Source organism: Vitis vinifera, chromosome 1 (genome assembly GCF_030704535.1).
Source record: "Vitis vinifera cultivar Pinot Noir 40024 chromosome 1, ASM3070453v1".
Lineage (NCBI taxonomy): Eukaryota > Viridiplantae > Streptophyta > Magnoliopsida > Vitales > Vitaceae > Vitis > Vitis vinifera.
Genome location: NC_081805.1, coordinates 6,685,297 through 6,706,082, shown reverse-complemented (window position 1 = coordinate 6,706,082; position 20,786 = coordinate 6,685,297). Strand labels below are relative to the sequence as shown.

The 20,786-nt window shown below is 36.0% G+C and overlaps 2 protein-coding genes across 5 annotated transcripts; both read right to left on the bottom strand.

The window, feature by feature from the left end:
• Positions 1-891: 891 nt before the first annotated feature.
• LOC100242302 (probable pectate lyase 5) lies at positions 892-3,133 on the bottom strand. The gene is made up of 4 exons (XM_002285304.5): positions 2,690-3,133; positions 1,857-2,597; positions 1,509-1,647; positions 892-1,431 (listed from the first exon to the last, which is right to left on the bottom strand). Exons 1-4 carry the CDS (start codon positions 2,920-2,922, stop codon positions 1,210-1,212), a joined length of 1,335 nt encoding a protein of 444 aa, XP_002285340.2. The 5' UTR covers positions 2,923-3,133; the 3' UTR covers positions 892-1,209.
• An 11,933-nt stretch (positions 3,134-15,066) lies between these two features.
• Positions 15,067-19,713, bottom strand: LOC100247438 (ultraviolet-B receptor UVR8). Of its 4 annotated transcripts, none has more exons than XM_002285296.4 (7): positions 19,378-19,713; positions 18,501-18,541; positions 18,085-18,361; positions 17,637-17,986; positions 17,142-17,543; positions 16,273-16,657; positions 15,067-15,615 (listed from the first exon to the last, which is right to left on the bottom strand). In XM_002285296.4, exons 3-7 carry the CDS (start codon positions 18,307-18,309, stop codon positions 15,373-15,375), a joined length of 1,605 nt encoding a protein of 534 aa, XP_002285332.1. In that variant the 5' UTR covers positions 18,310-18,361; positions 18,501-18,541; positions 19,378-19,713; the 3' UTR covers positions 15,067-15,372. The 4 variants fall into 4 exon arrangements, with proteins under 4 accessions (XP_002285332.1, XP_010650911.1, XP_010650906.1 ...); XM_010652609.3 differs by having other exon boundaries at positions 18,085-18,364; positions 19,391-19,709; XM_010652604.3 differs by having other exon boundaries at positions 18,085-18,364; positions 19,378-19,687.
• Between the last annotated feature and the right edge of the window lie 1,073 nt (positions 19,714-20,786).

Here is a 20,786-nt window from a genome sequence, read left to right as displayed (position 1 = left end):
AATTTGAAAAGAAAGAAGAGGTAAATTTTTTCTTTTTAAAGCCACCCAAATTTGCTAGGAAAATCATAATATATATATATTAATGCTTCAATTTTTTAATTATTGTATTTTAGATAGAAATTATTTTTGTTTTTTCAACTAAAAAAAAAGTGTATTCAAATGAATATTTAGTAATTGTTGTCATTTTTCAGAAGGATAAGAGATATAATAAAGGTATAATATTCAAATATATTAAGTGCGATTTTCGTATGTGCAAGAAATAGGAAAATTCGATATATCCTTGCCTTTTTCAGTGTGTATACTGAAATGTGAACTGGGGCATTCAATTTTATTGACCATGGGGGCAAGGGCCATTTGCTACACTTAGGCCGACGCGAATCAGATGTATCAAAGTGGCAGTGTAGTTATTTGGAGAATAAATCAGCACAGATGGGAGTCCCATCCCCAACCAGAAAAGCAGTCTCTTAAGAGACCACAAAGACGAATGATCTCTCATACTGTACTTCCATCAGTCCATGTCGGTAACATGAAAGGTCTCCTGTGTGCGCCATCCACTGTGTTGTGCTGTCTATGGGGCAGCCTACAGGCCATATTTCCAAATTCATGAAGCGTAATGAGGGTGGGTGGTATGATTTATAGCCTCTCGGCTTGTGTGGAGAGGGCTCTTCTATGAGCACACTGGTTGTTTGTTGAGGACTGAATGGTAGGGATGGGAGGTCTGCTACTTGGAAGCAGGATCTGGGGTGTGGATGCTCATGCAACTTTTTTCAAAGATGGTGTAGTTTTAGTCCACAAAATATGGTCCCACAAAAAGGAGTTCCACAGTCTATAACTCCCATGTGAGGGATACTGCAACTGGGACCCCCCCAGTAACAGAGCAAGAAAGAAAATGAGAGAGAGCTTTGATTTTATGAAGCCATTGAAAATTCAATGAGCTTTTAATGTTGTAAGGACAGATATATTGGAAATTCTATCTATCAACAGTCACTGCTCTTCGTTTCTTCTTTACCCCATTCTATTCCCAACAGGGAACCCAAAGTGATGGTTTTCTTTTCTTTTGGTTTGAAACAAGGCGGTGGTTGTAATCATAAAGAGTAACAAACAACAAACTTGTAAATACAAGCTGGCCTTTCCAGCTTCTTCCTCCCTTATTAACATTTTTCACTGCACTTGTCTTCACCTTCATACTAGTGCTGCGGGGTGCTCCAATCAGCAACGCTTGCCTTTCTTGCAGTTGAGTGCACCAGCCCCATTTGTGATAGTGGTGATAAGAGATGAGGGTCTTGCCCCCAAACTCGAAGCCTTGGCGTAACTAGAAGAAGCTCCGGCCCCTGATGCTGTGAAGAAGGCACCATTTAACAATAAATCTCCTTCTGATCTCCAATTCCAATTCTTCCATTGGCTCTGTGGTGCATCCTCATGTTTGGTTACCTGAAAAGGGCAATTGGTTCTTAGAATAAAGCTATAAGCATCAAGAATTAGCCCAAATCAATTTTGTGGGTCCTCACCTCCTTGCTGAATCTGTCATCAGGAGCAAGAAATCTATTGCCTTGGCTGTTAATTGTAGGCTCCGCGCTTCCCCCAATAGCGTACATTTCCCAGTGCGAGTAGTCGTTATTCACCACATGAAAATAGCCGTGTCGACATCTGTAAATATGGAAAAAAAATTTAATAATAATGATTATAATAAAATTTCATGATATTTTTTACAATTTACCCTCTTAATATAAGTGAGTGAATTTAGAGAGTATTATGTTGGTCATCTAAAATTAAAACCGAATTAATTTTGGAAGCAATGGTTTGAAATTGGGCATGCACACAATGAACCTAATTGTTTCCATTGTCGCTAGCTTTACCTGGGCATTCTCTGGACGAGACCTTCTCCAAAATGGTTGAAGGCAATGGTAACCTGCATGTTCTTGTCTTGAGTATAGGAATCACTGTGGCCCAATAGCATGACCTTGTTATGATGGGTCATGTAGTTGTTGGAGATGGTGATGGCCGTGGATCCATGGATGGCATCCACCAGTCCGTCATTGCAGTTGGAGAGAGAGCAGTGGTCCACCCAAACATGGCTTCCCCCGAATATGGACACCCCATCCCCGTCTGATATCGTCCTCCACCCGTAATGGTCGGGGGAGTCCCTCACATTGGCGTTTCCTCCTTGCTTGCAGTCGTGTATGTTGAGGCCATGAATGATAATGTTGGTCACGTACTGGATAGTAATGCACGGCCCTCCCGCAATGTGGACGCTGGCGCCTCTTCCGTCGATGGTCTTGAACGAGTTCATGATCAGCTCTTCCTTCAGTTTGATCACCATATCCCTCTGGAAAATGATCCACAATGGCTCCTTTTGGATCACTGCATATCTCAGAGTGCCAGGCTTAGGGTTCACAGGGTCATAGTCCCCTGAGTCTGTCACCACGTAAATCTCCCCATCTCTTCCGCCTATGGCATGCCTCCCAAACCCGATTGAGCAGTCAGCCAAACCCTGGCGGTTCTTTTCCCAATCTGGGTCGCACCGCCAGCAGTCGTCGATGGGGTTGCCGGTTCCGCAAGACAGGAACCCCAAGTTCCTCCTTGAAGCATTGATCCTCCTGCAGCAACAAGATTTAGAAAAAAAAAAAAAAAAAGGTGAGACATTGTTAATTAATTACCGACTGTTCAAATATATGTAACGCATTCATACTTGTGCACTTCTTCTACTACTAGCTCAGGATCTTGAACCGGCGAAGAGGAAATGAAGGTTGGAGACAGAAGAGGCAGGAGGAAGAGAAGAACAGAGAGAGGAATTGCCATAGCTTTCTCCCGTCTTGAAAATAAGAAAAACAGAGAAGAGAAGAAAAAGTAGTGAGAAAGTTGAGAGAAGGGAGTGGGATTATAAAGGAATAAAGCCGGGATAATTGGGTCCACCTCCTTCATTATTTCTCATTCTCCATGTTCCAATCCTATAATCTTCACCCTCACCTCTACTAATCCTCTCATTTTGACATAAACAAATACAACAACTCGTACTTACACAGGAGTTGAAATTCACAACCCCATCTATGGAAAAACCAAAGACGCGCAGAAAAAAAGGACCTCTTCATCACAAAACTGAGCCAAATTTTGCGTACGTGATTTACGTATTGAATCATTGAAAATTAACAAAAAAATATCTGCATGAAATACTAATTAATAACTTAACACTGATCATAATACACACCGACACTTTCTTTGACCATAAAGACCTATCAGTATGATGTTGAAAATTATGACACTTTTGTAATATTCTTTCGCTATCACAGATGACCTTTTTGTTGCTGTTTGTTGGAGCCGTTCAAATAGCTAGGTTTGCTTTTCATTTAATTCAGCTTTAATCCCCTTTTTTTTTTACAGAGATGCGCCCTAATTAATTATTAGTACGTACAACCTTCTTTTTTCATGTGGCCCCATAAGATTTCCTTTCTGTTACTTTTTTCATAAATCATATTTTAACGTTCCAAAAATCTTTATTAGGATAGATACGTAAATTTAAAAATAAATTAATTATTATATTTTATCACTTAAAATTGTTTCGACTTTAAATCTCATCATTAAGCGGATATTCTTCCCTTTTATGCATAATGCTAATCACGTGAGGCACATTGGCTTTAAGCATAAAACGATAAAGAAAACGTCTTGGGGAGGCAGATTGACTTTAAGCATAAAACAAAAAAGAAGATAATGATATTTTTAATCATAATTAAGAAAATGTCTTCCGGGTACTCAATCCATAATAAATTGTATGGAGCTGCAATTATTAAAATATTTAAAAATAAATAAATAAAGAGGATGGAGGGAGGGAAGAAACTAGAAAGTTACAAAATCAGTTGTTGAAAAATAGTGACAATGACAAAACATTTATCAAATAAACAAATGCAAAAGAGACGCCCGCATAAACCGCCTTTGGTTTTCGTAACCGTAAAGCCCGCCGGGATTTGCCGGCGGCCAACGACCAAACCCGTCAATAATGCTCACGTGGTAACACGGTGACCTAGGCTGTTGGCGGCCGCGAATCAGCAGCTACAGAAAAAGATAATGGAGGATCGTACATTCCGTTAATTTGATGACGTGGACATCTTTATCAGTCATAGCATGTTAGCCCACGTGGGCTATGTTCCCTTAAGAGTCTCCCCCTACTTGGGCCCCGCAAGTTTTAGGCCCACCTATGGTGAGAGTGGGCCGTCAGACGATTGCGTGGCATGGTGGATGTCGAGCATGTGGCCCTGGGTGTGAAAGAAGCGTAAAAGCGCAAAGGGCCACTATCGCTTTTGGGCTTTCGCATCATGAGCAGCAGTGTCATCCATTTGACACGCGGCAGTGAGTGGAGAAGCCAGCTGCATCCTTCTCAGCCTGTGGCTCTGAAAGCTTACATGGTCTCAGGAACCGAAGACACCACGCACCATACACCCACTTTTCTCCATTATTTTTAAAGTGGATAAGATCACTTTATACTATGAATTCACGAGTGTACTCAGAACGCCTTGAATCTTATCTCATTTTTTGCCTAAATCAAATAACATGGTTGGAAATCACACCACAAAAAACACCATGCATGATATCAAATTTAAGGAACAAAAAAAAAAAAAAAAAAAAAAGTGAAGACTTAAAAGAGAACGTAGTCAGTTTACTTCTTTTGTTTGGGATAAGTTTTGGTCGGTTTTCATCAATTGAAAGGGTAGAGTGGTGGCACCTTTATTCCAAGTCACAAACACCCACTCATGGTTGACAGAAGTGATTACACATGAAATTAAAGCAGCGGGTTGACTAGATTGAAACGCTACAATTAGCAAATGCCAATTCAGAGGTGTGTTTTATGACATTCCTTTGAAATGGGATGGCCGTAGTTCATTCCATATCCACAAACAAACCCCTTTTTGTGAGTGGAATTAAGTCAACTGAGGCCTGGGTTGATGATTCTGCTGTTTCCACCATTTGTAATTAATTACGAGATAATTGTGGCCACCGACACAACTAAATACATAATTACGTACATAAAGATGTATGCCTTCCATTAATCTACCTCTCCTGTACATGAAAAGTACCCGAAATATCGTACTTTGGTGCACTACTTGATCAAGGGTAGTATTTGCAATATTGATGAGGATTAAGATGATTGACAGGGACGCATGCGAGTGGCAGATGGAACATGTTGAAAGAAAGCTTGTCATGATAAAGTGGGGTGGGTGGAGCCCTCGCATCCACCAATTATCAAAGCCTTCCCATTAAACCCAGGCTATCAGTTAACACCCGATGCTGATGGCCCAGCCACCAGTAGGAGCTGATCGGACTTAAATGCTGTTGATGCGTATACCCTATTTTGTTTTTAGACTAGGGAGCATTCTAACAGCAACTTCTACCCCAATTCCAACAAAGAGTGAATTAAATTTTGTTTTTGTGTAGGAAAGCTTTGGTATGTTATTATATATATAAGATTAATGTTCCAAAAAGAACAAAAAAAAAACGTGTCCCTGTTTTGTTTAAACCGGATTTGCTAATAAAAGTCCACAAAAGAAGTTTTATATTTGGCTAATCATGCATTATTTCTTTCACAAATAGGACTTTTTAACCCAAGTTCGAAGGCTCAATTTCAACTTCAGGATGTATAGAAGGACATCAAATAATTGAAAGCCACAAGCCTAATCCCATCTCTCCCGTTTGCTTCCTCAGCTATATATGCATGATTAATCAAGGTTAACCTTATTTGTATCTTGATACATATACCAAAAATGATAGGTTTACTAGGACGGATCATGGATGCATCATTAATCTATTTCCTTGTTTTTTCCTTTTAAACTCATTTGGGCCGGCGCTCAATTAAGAGCACCAGACAAGAAGAGACATGCATATACATTTCACAGCTTGGGAGAAAACCACGAGGTAAACCACGGTGATCATGATCCTACAGCATGTAGAACTTTCTGGAAGAACCGAAGCATGGATGATTACGTCACTTCCGACCCTTCTCCTGGGGACCCTAGGACTCACACCTCAACCCCTGGAACAACCTTCTATGCAGCTGCCTTCCAAGCTACACTTGCAAAAAGGGTATACGTAAGCTGCAGAAGGACCACCCGACCCATCATGTACTCCAACTCAACCGGGAAGATAAAGCCTTCGCCCATTGAGAAGAAGCCCGAGTACTGCACACTGGAGGAGTTGTGTCATGGATGCATCTAGGAGGTGAAGATCACCAGAGACGTCGTTAAAAATTCCCGGTATATATATTCTACAAATTGACCGAAAATGATCACCTTCTAATTTCCATCAAGTCATACACCATGGCTATAAAATGATCATTGCAAGTCAAGGCATGCCTAGCCCCAAAGAGGAAGGGCAGAGAGGGGACTTGTACTCACCCACAACCAACAATCAGATATTCTTAGTATTTTACAGGATTGTTAATTGTTGATCATGATGGAATTTATGCATCACACTCCCTTTTTAATCTTTTATTTTTTGGTGCTAACACCCTTTTTCCTCATAAGTATATATAGACATTTAAAATGTACATTGAAGCTCTAAACTGAATCATAATTCAATACACACATTAGATGCTCCCCGTAGAAAAGTAATATGATTCTTGTATTGAATCCTATTTCCATTAGCATTTTAAGAAACCATCATTCATGATTTGTTTCCATGTTGATTGGATCTTGGCTGGATCACATCTTTACTTAGTGGTATATACTTTTCCATATGTATAATTAGCTGACTCCCTCAATTAATTAGCTTGATTCCACTCGTATATATCCACTTAGCTGAATTGAAACAGTGGCCTGAGGATAAGGCTTAGGGCCTTGGTGGTTCAACCATATATCAGGTCAATATAATGATAATTCAATCAAGTTGGCCAGCACAAGCAAGTGATGTGGAAGACAAAGAAACTTAGAAGACACAAGAATTTGTGAAGTATATATTTAAACCAAGTCAAAATGGAATGCGGCGAACTTCACTGGGAACATGTCTTAACATGAAATTTGTGTAGTATGTTGAATTTTTTAGCTGAGAATATGAAATGGTAATCAATTAAAGGGAAACAGACCAAAATATGGTTAAGGGAACCCCATATGCGACATCTGCAGTTGAACATTAAATTGAGAGGTTTTCACATCGATATTAGCAAGTAGCTTTCTATGCCAGCTATTTATTAGGTTGTGATGTGCTTTCAAGTGATTGATATTCCTATGTATTAATGAGAAGCTCTCACATGCCTATCATTTGTTGCTTGAATGTTTTATCCATTTGTACTCCTCTTACGTATATCTGATTTTTTTCATATATGGCATAAATTAGAATTTGAACCATGACACCTAGCACTGGAAGACCTCAGCTATGAACGCGGACGCCCTCAGTACGTTCTCGGGTTATGGAAGTTCAACCCCCATCAAGGTTCTGCCTTTCGGTGTGCACATGGCCCCGCCCTAAGGATAAGACATTCCCACTTCCCTGCCCATTAAGTTCTCTGTTTTGTCACTTCACTCAAAAACCAAAAACATCAATTAATGCTGTCCTTGGATTTACGTGTGGGAACACCTCCTTCAACATTGTTGGCTATGGATAAGTTCTCCTCTTAACTTAGATTTTAATTGTACAAATTTTAAGATGATTAATTGCCTGGGCCCTCAAGGCTGCGTGGCAATATATACAAAAGTTAATTTATAATTAATCAAATATTATGTGAACTAACCATGTTTGCTATGACTTTTCTCGAGTAAGCAGTTGTTTGCAGGTGGAATCAACATCCAGAAGGGACAAGAGCTACAGGTTTTGTGAGAAGGGATGATGGCGTTTGTTGACGTGTCATTTTCAGTGGTAAGTATAAGCTAGAGTATTAGAGGTGAGAAAGAATGCATGACACATTGGCACTAGCAAAGCCACGTGGTGGGGCAAACCGTGACACTGATACATCTCACAAACTCCTTCCCCATGTGCCCCGCCCACCCATGAAGCTGACTTATTATGTATAGCATGTGATATTTCATGTCTTGTAGAAGAAAAAGTTTATAATACTATATAAGAATAAATCTGTCTTAATCGTTGTAAAGTCGTGAGACCCATTTATCTTCAGAACAAATAATAATTACACGATTATATATGAGTTGTTACAAATAGTATAATCATTGATTTGATATAAGAGTTTGTTTAATCTTATAAGAAGTGTTTATTTTTTTGACTTCATAATGATTTCATAATCTTATAGGATACAATAAAAATGTTGTATCTGCATGAAAGGAAAGTGTTTATGATATCTCATATCAGATAGGAGAAAAAGTTTCCAATACTATATAAATATGAATTCCTTTTCACCTTGTGGACGACTTTTAGAGTCATGAATGTTCTTCTAAACTCAAAACAAATAATATTTACATGATTGGGTACGAGTCATTATATCACAATTCCCTTTTCTTTTAAAATTTTACTCATATATAATTGCCAATATCATAAATTTAAAGGTGGTATTTTTATTTTTTTTTGAAATTTCATTTCATAATGAACTCTACTTTTTAAATGGATAGTGGTTATTCTATTATTTGTTTTATTTTTCATAAAGCACTATGAGAGGTGTATGAGCTCCGAGATCAAAGAGCTATTACAACAACAACATGACGATAATATCATTATTATTTTGAATAATTGTAGAAATAGAAAACTTTAAGACAGACAAATAAATAGTCCGTGTATCAAACAATCCAAATGAAGAGCGTGAGAAATCATTTGTTTTTAATTGTTTCATGACTTTATTCCTATTTGAACATCATTGAAGTTGGAAACTTGAGCTTTGGAGATCCTCATCTGTTAGCCTTTTTCTTTCCCCTTGAGAAAAAAAAAGGGGGGAATCATTTAGATCATAGACCATAAATTAATAAATTATAAAAAAAAAAGAAAAAAGAAAAAGAAAAATGCAGCAGTGTAAAGATGGGGGCATGTGATAGGTCCTTGAAATATCCACAATAACATCTTCCCTGTCTCGATATTTCTAATTTAATCGGAGTTCCGGGTCTTTGAAGTTAGTCAAAACTCATTATGATTATATGCGTTCCTTCTATCCTTTCCCTTCCGCCATTTCTTTGGTGTGTAGCTAAGATCACACACGTGTAGTTGACAGAAAAAGGGTGGTCACATGAATCAAGTCGCTTGATAATATTTTAAAAATGTGCATCTTCCGTGATGCCTAAGAGGACGTCAAGCTCCTTGCAGAACCGAAAATAATTATAACAATCATTGACTTGAAATTATCTAATGATTTTGAGCTTTGGGCTTGGATGTATGAAAGTAGTGATATGTCATACGTGTGCCCAGCTGTTCCAGCTGGGCTGGAGAACCTAAGCCCAGTGAAAAGAGGTCAATGGGCCCGACCGACTGAGCTGAAAGTACGAAGGTTCAGCATTTTGCCATTTTAAGTAACTGTGTCTGGAAATGTGGGCCAACCCACAAAATTCCATTGGCTACCTTGTCTTGTTATGTGGACCACGAGCCACGTCAGCAGTGTCAATCATTACATGAGGATTTTTTTTTTTTTTTTTTTCGTTCAACATGAAAATTAAATTGATCATGTGCTTGTGTTTTACGTTCCAAAATTCGTGTCTTTCTCCTTAAATCAAATTACTGAACTTGATTGCAATCATTGATGACCTCAATGGCGGATCACAATCACACGCAAGCCACGTGCAAAAACCTTGCAACATGGCTGACGAAAACAAGTTCATGAATGGAGGCCAAACCAGGTAGGAGCCAGCTTCAGTTCAATGGACCTGGAACTCACTCCTCTCCCCCTCCTCCTCTTCTCTGCCTATATATTCCCAGATGGGTGGTAAGCGTGCTTTATCAGAATTCAGAAGACAGTTTGATACATATTCAAATCTCGAGAGCTTTGGGTTGATTTTGTTGCAGCTCCCTGGCGTACTTGAAATTAATGAAGGTGTATGTATGGGTTCGGAAGATGGGCTTGCCTTGGCTTTGTCTATCCTGGTTGCAGTCTACCTTTTTCTAACTCTTGCAGAGGCCTCCTGGAGTAGTAGGCCCTCTTCTCTTCCTCCAGATTCTTGTTTTCCTTCATCATCTTATCAATGAAATACCATGAACCATCGAGTCCTTCACATGTAGCCTCTGATTTTGTGGAAAATGGTTGATTATAACTAGTTATTTACTTGCAATTTATCTTTTGCATTATGTAAATAATAAGATTCAATCATCATGTTCTATATTAATTCCACTCCACTGGTAGATAATAGTCAAAATAATTTGGATAGCATGATAAAATTGTTTAATAATAATACATGTCGGTCCGGTTTTCAAAATATTGTTTAATAATCATCATGTTCTATATTAAATAAAATTTTTATTTAATGTAATTAGAGATGATAATTAATAAATGAAGATCTGAGAAAAAAAAAATTATAAATGAGTTATAATTTATATGGTTAAGGAGTTTTGTTAAATTCTAATGCTACGCATTAATGTGGTGGGATGATTTAATTTGAAATTAGATTGTTAAGGGGGTAGATGTCATGCTAGAGTGGTTGATGATTAGGAAAAAAATTCACTTGAAGTGATCCAAACCCAAAAACTTTGATGGTTATACGAATAAAAAATAAAATAAAATATAATAATAAAAGAAATATAAACTCTTATAGTCAAGAATAAAACGTGTACTTATACCTAATAATAAAAAAATATAAAAATAAAGTTAAAATTGAAAAAATTGAAATTTCAAAATTTGTTGGAAGAAAAATATATTGATTTTCCAAACAAAATCTCAAAACCTAACTCTATTTTTTGTTTTTGTTAAAACTACAACTTGGACAGATTAGTTAGGTTGATGATTAATTTGAGCCTAATTAGAATTAACAAACAATTAATTGAAAATCAACCCAACTTGAACTCTACCCCAAGGTATTTAACCTAAGTTCAACTCAATCTCATTTTTCTAAAATCGGGTTGATTGGGTTAAATTTATTTATAATATTTTAAAAAACATTTTAAGGTATTTATATGAAAATTTAAATAGTAAATATACAAAATTTCAAAAGAGCAACAAAAGAATGATTATAAATTTATATATTTTAAAAAAAATGAAAATATATTGTGAAACCAAGGTTTGGTTAATCTTGATTTTGATGATAACAAAACAAGGTTTAGAACTAATGACTACATTTTAAGTGTGATTAGGCAAAATGACTTCTAAAGTGGCAATCCAAAGACAAATCAAGCCAAGGAGAAATCATGAAGAAGAAGACCACCTCAAAGAGAAGAGTTTTTCAAGACCAAAGCTTCTTAAGTCTCTTTGTAAGGTTGTTGGTGCACTAGGATTTCCATGCATTATTTTCCTTATGCACCTAAATCATCCAAGAGTTATTTTGTTTTAAATATTTTTAAAATTGGATGATTTCATGTTTTCAACTAAAACCTTGTGTTAAATGTTATTTCAAACTTGTTTGAAAGGTTATAAGTTGGAAAAGTTGGTTGTTGAGCAAAAAACGGCTCAATTGGCTAAATCGGGTGAACCGGATGAACAGTAACCGGTTGACCCCCAGCTCAACCGGTTGAACCGGATGAACAGTAACTGGTCGACCGTTCGAAAAATGCAAAAATTTTCTCTTTCTTCCAGAACGGTTGTTCAACCGGTCAAGGTCGAACCTCGTCCGGTCGAGGTCCGGTCAAGGTCCGGTCGAGACCCGGTCGAGGTCCGGTCAAGGTCCGGTCGAGACCCGGTCGAGGCCCGGTCGAGGCCCAACGGTCTCCTGCCAAGCATTAAATGCTAACGGCTAGTCAACCGGTCGACCCCCAGCTCGACCGGTCGAACCCCAAACGGCTAGTTTGGCTTTTTTCTTCTATAAAAAGGCTCCAATCTTCATTGTTTAAAAAGCTTAACCTTCCCAAATCATTCTTGATTATATTTGAGCCTTGGAAGAGTGTTTTTGAGTGCACCATTATTTCATAACTTGCATATCTTTAGTGCACCATTCAATCCTAGCTTTTCTTGTATCATTTGAGCTTAAAGTTCTTGTGCTAGGATTTTTGTAAACCTTTAAGATCATTATTTGTAAACCTTGAGAGGAAATTTCAAGAGAGGGATATCTCTTGAGAATTGTAAAGGGTGCTTGGAGCCAAAAGTCCAAGAGGGTGAATTGGAACCATAATCCAATTGTAAGAAGATTGGAAGCTTGGTTGAAGCTTCAAGCTAGTGGAACCCTCACTCGGTTAGGAGGTTGAGGAGAGTGGATGTAGGCCGGGTTGCGCCGAACCACTATAAACTCTCGTGTTTGCTCTCTCTCTTCCCTAACTCTTTTAATTTATATGCAATTGTCTTTATTTTGCTTATCATATACTTGCATATAAATTGTCTCTTATTTTTACTTAGTTTAAATTTGAAAAAGAGACCATCACCCTATTCACCCCCCCTTTAGGGTGATTATCATAGGTTGGATTAGCCTCAAATTCCTAACATATATGATATAATATAATTTGACATTTCCTTTTAAAAATAGAAAAAGAAAATGAATATATGTATATTAAATTAAGTTTTGGTTAGGTCCAGTTTATTCGAACCTTAACTTGAGTTTAATCCAAATTGAGTTCAGGTTGAAAAAACTTAACCCAAATTCAATCTCAGTAATTAAAATGATTGCTCAAACTTATCGAAACATTGGGTTGAGTTGAGTCAATCCACCCAAGTTGCACCCTCGTTTTTGTTTTTTGTTTTTTTGGCCATTTTTTATGTCCATTTTATATTTATTATTTGATTATTATCGTTTTTTTCTTTTTTTTTAAGTAAAAGAAATGTAATGTTAAATGGAGTCGGGGATGAAACCACAATGAATCTTGCAAAAGTTATTTTATTCCATATAATAGAGGGTGGATGAGTATTTGTAAGTAGAATGCACTCATAAATACTATCATTATATTTTTCAAAAAATAAAATATTTAAAAAGTATTGAGATTAATTCAATATTTGGTAAGATTTAATACTTATTACCTAATGAATTAAATTGGCTTTAAATTAAATTGCTATTAAATTATTAACTTAAAACTTATTATTTATTCATTATTAAGGTTGTTGATAAAAATTAACTTAAATTTTATTTTAAATAATTAAATTAACATATCTACCCTTATTAATTTTAATTAATATTTATCTTAATTGATTTTAATTTATATTTTTCATTAATTTTAAGTAATAAATTTATTTATAAAATATCCATATTTAAAGTATTATATAAACTAACTATAAAATATTTATTATAGAAAATACGTCATGAATATATAAACACAATTCTAAAATATATTCTCAATAATGTGAGCAAATGAGGTAAAAATGATTTTAGTTCAAGGATAAGTTAAGATTATGTTTGGTTATAAAAAAAGTATTAAGGAAAAAGAAAAAAAAAATGTTAAGAAAAAACATTTTATTTAGTTTTTTTATAAAAAAATATAAAAGAAAATCAAATATAATTAAAATTCATTAAAATTTTATATATTTTAAAATTATTTAATCTTTATATATATAAAAAAATATATGTGAAATAAGTTTGAAACAATATATAAAAATAATTTATATATTTTAAATCTAGTTTTTATTTTCTTTATATTATTCTATTTTTTCTCTTTATTTTTTGGAAACTAAATATAGCCTAATTATTTTGCCTTAACACTCAAAGTTAAAAATGGTGGGCAAGAAAGAGACGGAAAAAATAGAAATGAAAAATCATGAATTTTATTGAAAAATTAAGTATTGATTTAGATATAATTGCTATTTTTTGTTTTTAAAATTAAAAAGTAATAGTAATTTTATATAAGTTCATATAAAAAAGATAATAACCTTACATTTAAAATTTTCAGATATCCAGCAGTTTTTTTCTTCTTTATATAAAAAGTTTTTATTTTTTTTAAAAAAAATAGGAAGTGTATCGGATACCAAATGATTTTAAATTTCTAATATATTTTTAGTTTTATTTATTGAAATTTGAAAATCATTCTTTTAATTACTTTATTAGTAAAAGAAGTTTATATGGAGTTGTGGGACCAAACGTTAAAAAAAAAAATTGATATGGGTTTTGAATTAATATTATTAGAGAGTTGTTGAGGATGTCTCGTGCTTGTGCTTATCATTATCAGCTCGGGATTCGTTCGCAGTCTTATCTCCTTAAGACCATAGCGATTTTAAGAATTAAAAAATTCATATTTTATTACATTTTATTTTGATTTATAAACCAATTTATATTTTAATTATTCAGAAATTCATATCATTCTTATATTTTATTTTAATGTAACGGATTAGCGAACTTTAAGAATGAGAAGGAGGTAGGCAAATTGTATTTTTAATTTTAAGTTATGAAATTAAATTATTTTATGAAACATATTTAATAATTTAAATTAATTTATTATATCATTAAATCTATTTAAGACCGGATGGCTGACTGAGAAGGAAGTAGGCAAATTGGATTTTGGGCATGCGTCGCATCCAATGGTCAAATTTTCCTCCATTCAAGCAACTAAGCTAGGAAGGTACGCTAAGAAAATAGGCAAACCATAGAGGATGGAGACTGGAGCGAGGTGCTTTGGTTTAATATTGTACCACAGCCGTAGCTGTTTTTTTCCGGCTTGTCGGCCTGCAATACACAGGCTTTAACCAACCAACTCACCGGCCTGTATCTCTTCTGCCCTCCTGCTTTTCATTCCCTTGTCCCCTCTAGGAATCAAAGATTCAAGTGACAAACTTCCCTTGAGATCTGTCCCAAGCCCTCTTTAGAATTCCCCTGCCACTCCATCAATCATTTGAACCATTCTCTGCATCTACTTTGATGTTGATTTTTCAGCTCATAGGCAGGTAGTACACTCAAAAGACAGTCAGCATGACAACATCTCACGTTTAAAACTGCCTCCTCTCTAGTCTTTGACCAACCTTTATTTTCCGGGCAGCTACGAGGGAGAGGCCAGCCAGCAGGCTTTCAACCAAACTCTGCTACTTCTGTCCATCAAATGAGCATGACTTCCGTGTATCAAAGGGCAGACTGATGATGCATGAATTCTAGTTCTTGGGGCTAACCAGATAACTTATGAATTCATTTAACATAAATAAGTTATAAAATGAACCTGGACAAATGTATCAGCTATTCACTGCTTGAGGCCTAAGCACTAATCTTTTCTTTTTTTAACTTTAAAAGTCAACAATAATGCATTTGCTTGGCCCCCTGCTACCTAGCTTGATCCTTCACAATCCTTTTTTGTTTCTATGTACAGAATAGACAAGGAAATATAAACAGTAAATGCAAAGCATGATCGTGGATGGTGGTGATGATAAATTAGGAATGGCATTGGTGTAGATGATACGAGGGTGAGGCAATGTCCCTAGCTGAGATCAATATCAACCCGCTCTGGATTTCCCCTCTCAGTTTGGTTGGCAACGAGCTCTACACCCAACTGCCCTTTGTCTCCTGCACCAAATGCATACAGCTTCCCTGTTTCAGTGAGCGCAAAAGTGTGGGCATTCCAGTATATGGAATTGGTGAGGCTGATCTGTACCATCCGCTCCTTAATCTGCTTCAGTGATGTTACTAATTCTGGGCTTAAGATGTTAGCATGCCTATTTCCCTATCATATAGCAAACACAATCAAAACACATATCAGTTATTCATGAAAGCAAAAGTTTCCCTCAAAAACACACACACGCTCTCCCTGCACTTATAATTACTGAAAATGACAATAATGGCAATGGAAATCTTAGTTCTTTCCAGGACATGCTTTACCCAATAGAAAGCAGAGAGAAATCATGGATTCTCCAAATCTCCATTATAAAGCTGTAGATTTCATTTGTGTGGAATGAATTGCTTAAAGAGAGATTCTAGGAAAGCATGCTGCATGCATATTTATTAATAGGGGCTGGAAATCCAGAAGTTAAATAGATGGTAGTTATAAAGCAAGCAAGCACTAAGATGCAAAGAAAGGGGGCAAAAGGAAATGAAAGAGAAAAAGAATAAAGGCCATTCAAGATATTGTCAAATAAATGAATATGTCCCTTGCCATTCTTGTGACAGAGGGAACAATCTAGTAAATCCACAATTAGTTAAGAAAACATGGGCATCATTCAGAAATTATGAAATGTAACAGAGAAATTATGGAGGAATAGATAAAAAGTGGAAAAATAATTCACTTGTCCATGTTAGCAGGCAGTCTTAACCATCACACAAGATCAAGCTAATTTTAATTAATACAGAAAAAAAAAAGAATAAGAAAAAAAAAAAATCAAACCTGTCCATCAGGCCCATTATTATGCCCAAGACTGGATGATTCTCCACACCCAAATGAGTAGACATCGCCATCATCAGACACCACAAAGGTTGTGTAATCCCCTGTAGCAACGTGAACAGCTTTGACATTAATCAAAGCTTCCACTACCTTTGGAACTGATTCACACTCTTCATTCCCATGACCTAAGCACCCATAACGCCCCCAACCCCATGTGCAGACCCGACCGTCCCGCCCAACCACAGCAGCATGCCAAGCACCAGCTGCAACCACCATGGGCTGAAGGTTCAGAATCCGAAATTGTTCAATCAGTCGAGGGTGCTTCTCATCAGTTCTTGTGCCATGTCCAAGCTTCCCACCCAAGCCACAGCCAACAGAGTATACGGACCTGATATGTTTCCAAAAGAACACAATATCTGAGTAATTAATTAACTTTCATTTACACGAGTATGAGTTGAATACTGAAAAGGATTCTGGAATATTTCAGCATTTTAAGAATTTTAATTCTGAAGTAAAGGAAAAATCATGAAAATGAAGTGGGAAAAAAAAACAAAAGTAAGCAAAGATTAGAGGACTGAAGCAGAGTCGATTCAAGGATACCCTTTTGTGGGACAAAAGCAAACACCCCCACACCAAAAAAAAAAAAAAAAGGAAAGAAAGAAAGAAACTGTAAAAGAATGGAAAGAAGGAAGAAGCCTATACCGTCAAATAGAAATTAATTGGAGCAATTTGTGATTTCAATGCAGCACTCTCAAAATTTACATGTAATTTGCAAATCATCATCATATGCAACTAATGAGAGAACCATTAATAATAGATAGCTTTTCTTAAAATACCAAGTTTCTCTCAAGCTATATGGCGAAGGAACTTACATGCCATTAGGCTGACAAGCTAGAGCAAGAAGATAGCAGTATCCAGCTGCAATTTGCACCACTGGTATATTTTCTAGTGCCCCCAACAAAGGATGAGGTTCCAAATCATTTGCTTCCGTTTGGTGCCCAAGTTTGGCATCATTACCCCAAGAAAATGTATACACCCTGCCTTCTCTTGACAGCACAGCTGTGAAGAAATTACCAATTGCAGCTTGTACCACAAATATGTTTTTCAAAGACTCAACCAATTGTGGAGTTGTTACTAGTTTAGTTCCTTGAACCCCATATTCGGCTTCCCCAAAGGAGTCCTTTCCAAAGGCATAAACCTGGCCAGCATCACTGATCAGCATTGTCCTGCCAGCCCCTGCAGCTGCTTGGATAATGCGAATGCCTTCCAAAGATCTGAAACATAATGAATTTCTATTAATTTTTCACAAACTCAACAATATCTTTCCATTTTCTTGCTCTTACACCATTAATCATAAAATTGGCGACCTTATTTGGCGAGGCCTCCATTCCTCATCTGTGGTGCCATGTCCAAGCTGTCCAGAGCTGTTAGAGCCAAATGAGTAAACAGCTCCTTTCACTGTCACAGCAATGCTGTGACCTGGTCCTGCTATTGCCTGTGACTTCTCCCTCCTGCAACATGCTTCTCCAGCCAGCAAAAACCTCAGAACGAGTTTCCATGAGCCTCCGCACCTTTGCTTTAGAACTTCACGTTCTTCTAGCATCATTGGCCTAAATATGGCCCTCTTTAGGCACATATCCAGAGCAGCAAGCTCCGATATGGACAGTTCAAAATCAGGGGCAAAGTGTGCAGGCTGCCTGAAGAAGGAACATGTTGCCTGGCAACAGACACCATTATAGTCCAATCAGCAGCATTATCAATTCTAACATTGAACAAGATATATTAAAAAGATCTAAATAGAAATGAGACACTTGCCTCGAGCTTTGCAAGATCCTGAGGTTCCAAGTTACATGCCGTGAGGACATGGAGAACAATGGAGGGGTTGGCAGCCAATGGAAATTCTCCAGGGCTTGAGTCCCCAAAGCAGTGTCGTTGTTGTCTTTGAAATGTTGGTAATGGGGAGGTGACAATAGCAGCAATTGGTTGGTCAGGTATGTTATGGTATTGAACAGTGGGCGTCCCGCTCCTTGTGGCATCCATGGGCACTGCCAAAGTTTTGCAGTGCCCAAATTATGCAGAAGAGACGATCTAACTGCTAGAGCATTTGAAACAGGAGCACCCAAACAACTACATTACTCCCTTTGATGTTTTGAACAAAGTATCTAAGATCTCAACATTACAGTTTTAACTGATTCTTTCAGAATAGCCAGAACTGTGCCATAAAAAACTACCTTGGGTTACGTACTGATCAGCAAACTTCAGGTCTCAAAACCTACAGATAAATACATGATCGTATAAAATCCTTTTGTACCATCAAGAAAAAAAATATTAAACTAAATTGATACACAAAATGCAACAACAACAGGAGACACCCAGATCATCAACAACCACACTGCCTGAACCAAAGGGAGTTCTCCAAAATACATTAACCAAGTTCTTAAAGGATCCAACTAATTAAGATATGGAAGAATAGGAAGAATTTGGCAACCCAATCATTCATTATCATGCCAGGCCAACATCAGATGGATGTATAAACGTAGGAACCATAAACCATAAAACAGTACCGGAAGTTGCAAATACCAATCCATCACACAAGTAAATAGGAAAATACACCACAAGAAAGAAACTGTAACCAGAAGAATACTAATCTTCCCACAAAGGATATTCCACACCCAAAAGAAATGCAAAAAGAAAAGAATTTTACAGGCTAGAAAGATACTTCTAATCTGAGTATGAACGATACATGACACAAACTTCAGATTAATCTTCCCAATACCCAAAATCCAGATTAATCCAATCTAAACAGAGAAAACAAGCAAAGAGACAAACCAGTAAAATCAATCTCAAACTCCCCATAGGTTTGCAATGATTAGCACTTTTATGAAGAATTAACCCAAAGAGAAAATCTGATTTTTTTTTTCTTTTTTTAAACATAGCCAAGATCCAATTCTGATCCTTCAAATCATCAGCCAACCAAAACTAAATCAATCAAAAGAAAGAACACAATCACAGCTTCAAAACTTAAAAACTTGTCTTAAACTTTTCATTTTCCTCTGTACATTATGATCGTTACAGATCGAGAGACGGAAATTAAGAAACGAAGATTACATAGCCCAGAGACCAGGATTCCTGAAAACTCATCAGCATCGGTCAATAAACGAGGAGAATTACTGGATTTGAAGCCAAAAACAACAGGAAAAAGATCAAATTGAAGGGCGTTGAAATGAGAATCTGATGAGAGGATTCTGTGTTGCGTAATTCTGAAGAAAATGGAGATGATAGTGGGGTTTTTGGGTGGATTGTTTGGAAGAAGTATGAGAGAAAAGGGAGAATTTTTTTTCCTCTTTCAAGAGTAAATGAATAATATTAAGGCCCCTAGCTTTTCCAAGAGGTTGTCTCCCCTCCCCCTCTTGTATATGATATCTATATGAGGTGTCCTTAGGTGGTGAAGAAGGACCCATCCCTCTATTTCCATTTATTCACTCTTTCCATTTTTTACACGTCATTTCTCGGCATTCACACCCCTCCTTTTTTCACAACCTTTGGTAAAACGAAAACTTAGGGATATTTATTTATTTTCTTATTATTATTTTCTTTCTCTACTTCTCTACTTGTATTCTATATACATTTACGTTTCATTTCCCCTCTTTTTAGCCTTCTGTTACTTTAAGTTGTTTCTCTTAGCCCAATTTCTTTTTCATAAATAAATATTAAATACAAGTAGAAATTAGAAAATAAAAAATAAAAAATAAAAAATATAGGAGATTAAGTTTATACGCTTAACATGACACGTGTCACTTTTTATTTTCATTAAAAACATTAATATATTTTTGGTTCCCGTCATATTCCTAAAAGGTGTATATATATATATATATATATATATATATATATATATTTTTTTTTTTTTTCTTTTTCATTGTATTACCAATTAAGTAATACCTCTTGCATATCTTACATGCCTTTTCATGTAAAAATTTGCTTCAAACCATATAGCTATTATTTGTTCCACATGTAAATATTCAGTAAAAAAATTTTAAAAATATCTATTTAATAAAATTTTAAAAAATTAAAAAAAGTTTATAGTGTTTAATCTGGATGATTCTTTTAAAAGTTACATTTTTACTAAAAATACTTTAACAAATACACCCTTCATCACACAAATCCAATAATATTACATGTCAATTCAATAACTAATCATTTGATAATATTTTATTTTAAAGTATTTTTAATACAAATATATTTTTTAGAGTCACCTATCAATAACTTCTCATTTAAAAATATTTTCTAATTTTTATCACATATTTAATTTTTTAAAATTATTATTTTTATATTAAAAGTGATTTTTAAAAGTACTGCCAAGCCTAGCGTCCATATTTTCCTATATTTTTACGTCAATATCAAATGCTTGGTGCTTGGAAGATTGAACCCATCTAATAGTTGCATCTCAAATCTCATTCTACATTAGCTGGCTTTAAGCAAGCAAGATACGTCAGGGTGTTACCATTCCTTCTTAATAC

Bases quoted from the DNA above. Each gene is read 5' to 3' on its own strand.
- LOC100247438 (XM_002285296.4), bottom strand. From the start codon at position 18,309: ATGGATGCCACAAGGAGCGGGACGCCCACTGTTCAATACCATAACATA. The intron at 16,658-17,141 runs GTAAGTTCCTTC...GAAACATATCAG, and splicing joins GCTTGTCAGCCTAATGGCAT to GTCCGTATACTCTGTTGGCT. The intron at 15,616-16,272 runs GTTTGATTTTTT...GCTATATGATAG, and splicing joins ATAATGGGCCTGATGGACAG to GGAAATAGGCATGCTAACAT.
- LOC100242302 (XM_002285304.5), bottom strand. From the start codon at position 2,922: ATGAAGGAGGTGGACCCAATTATCCCGGCTTTATTCCTTTATAATCCC. The intron at 1,648-1,856 runs GTAAAGCTAGCG...CCATATTTACAG, and splicing joins CTCGTCCAGAGAATGCCCAG to ATGTCGACACGGCTATTTTC. The intron at 1,432-1,508 runs GTGAGGACCCAC...TGCCCTTTTCAG, and splicing joins ATGACAGATTCAGCAAGGAG to GTAACCAAACATGAGGATGC.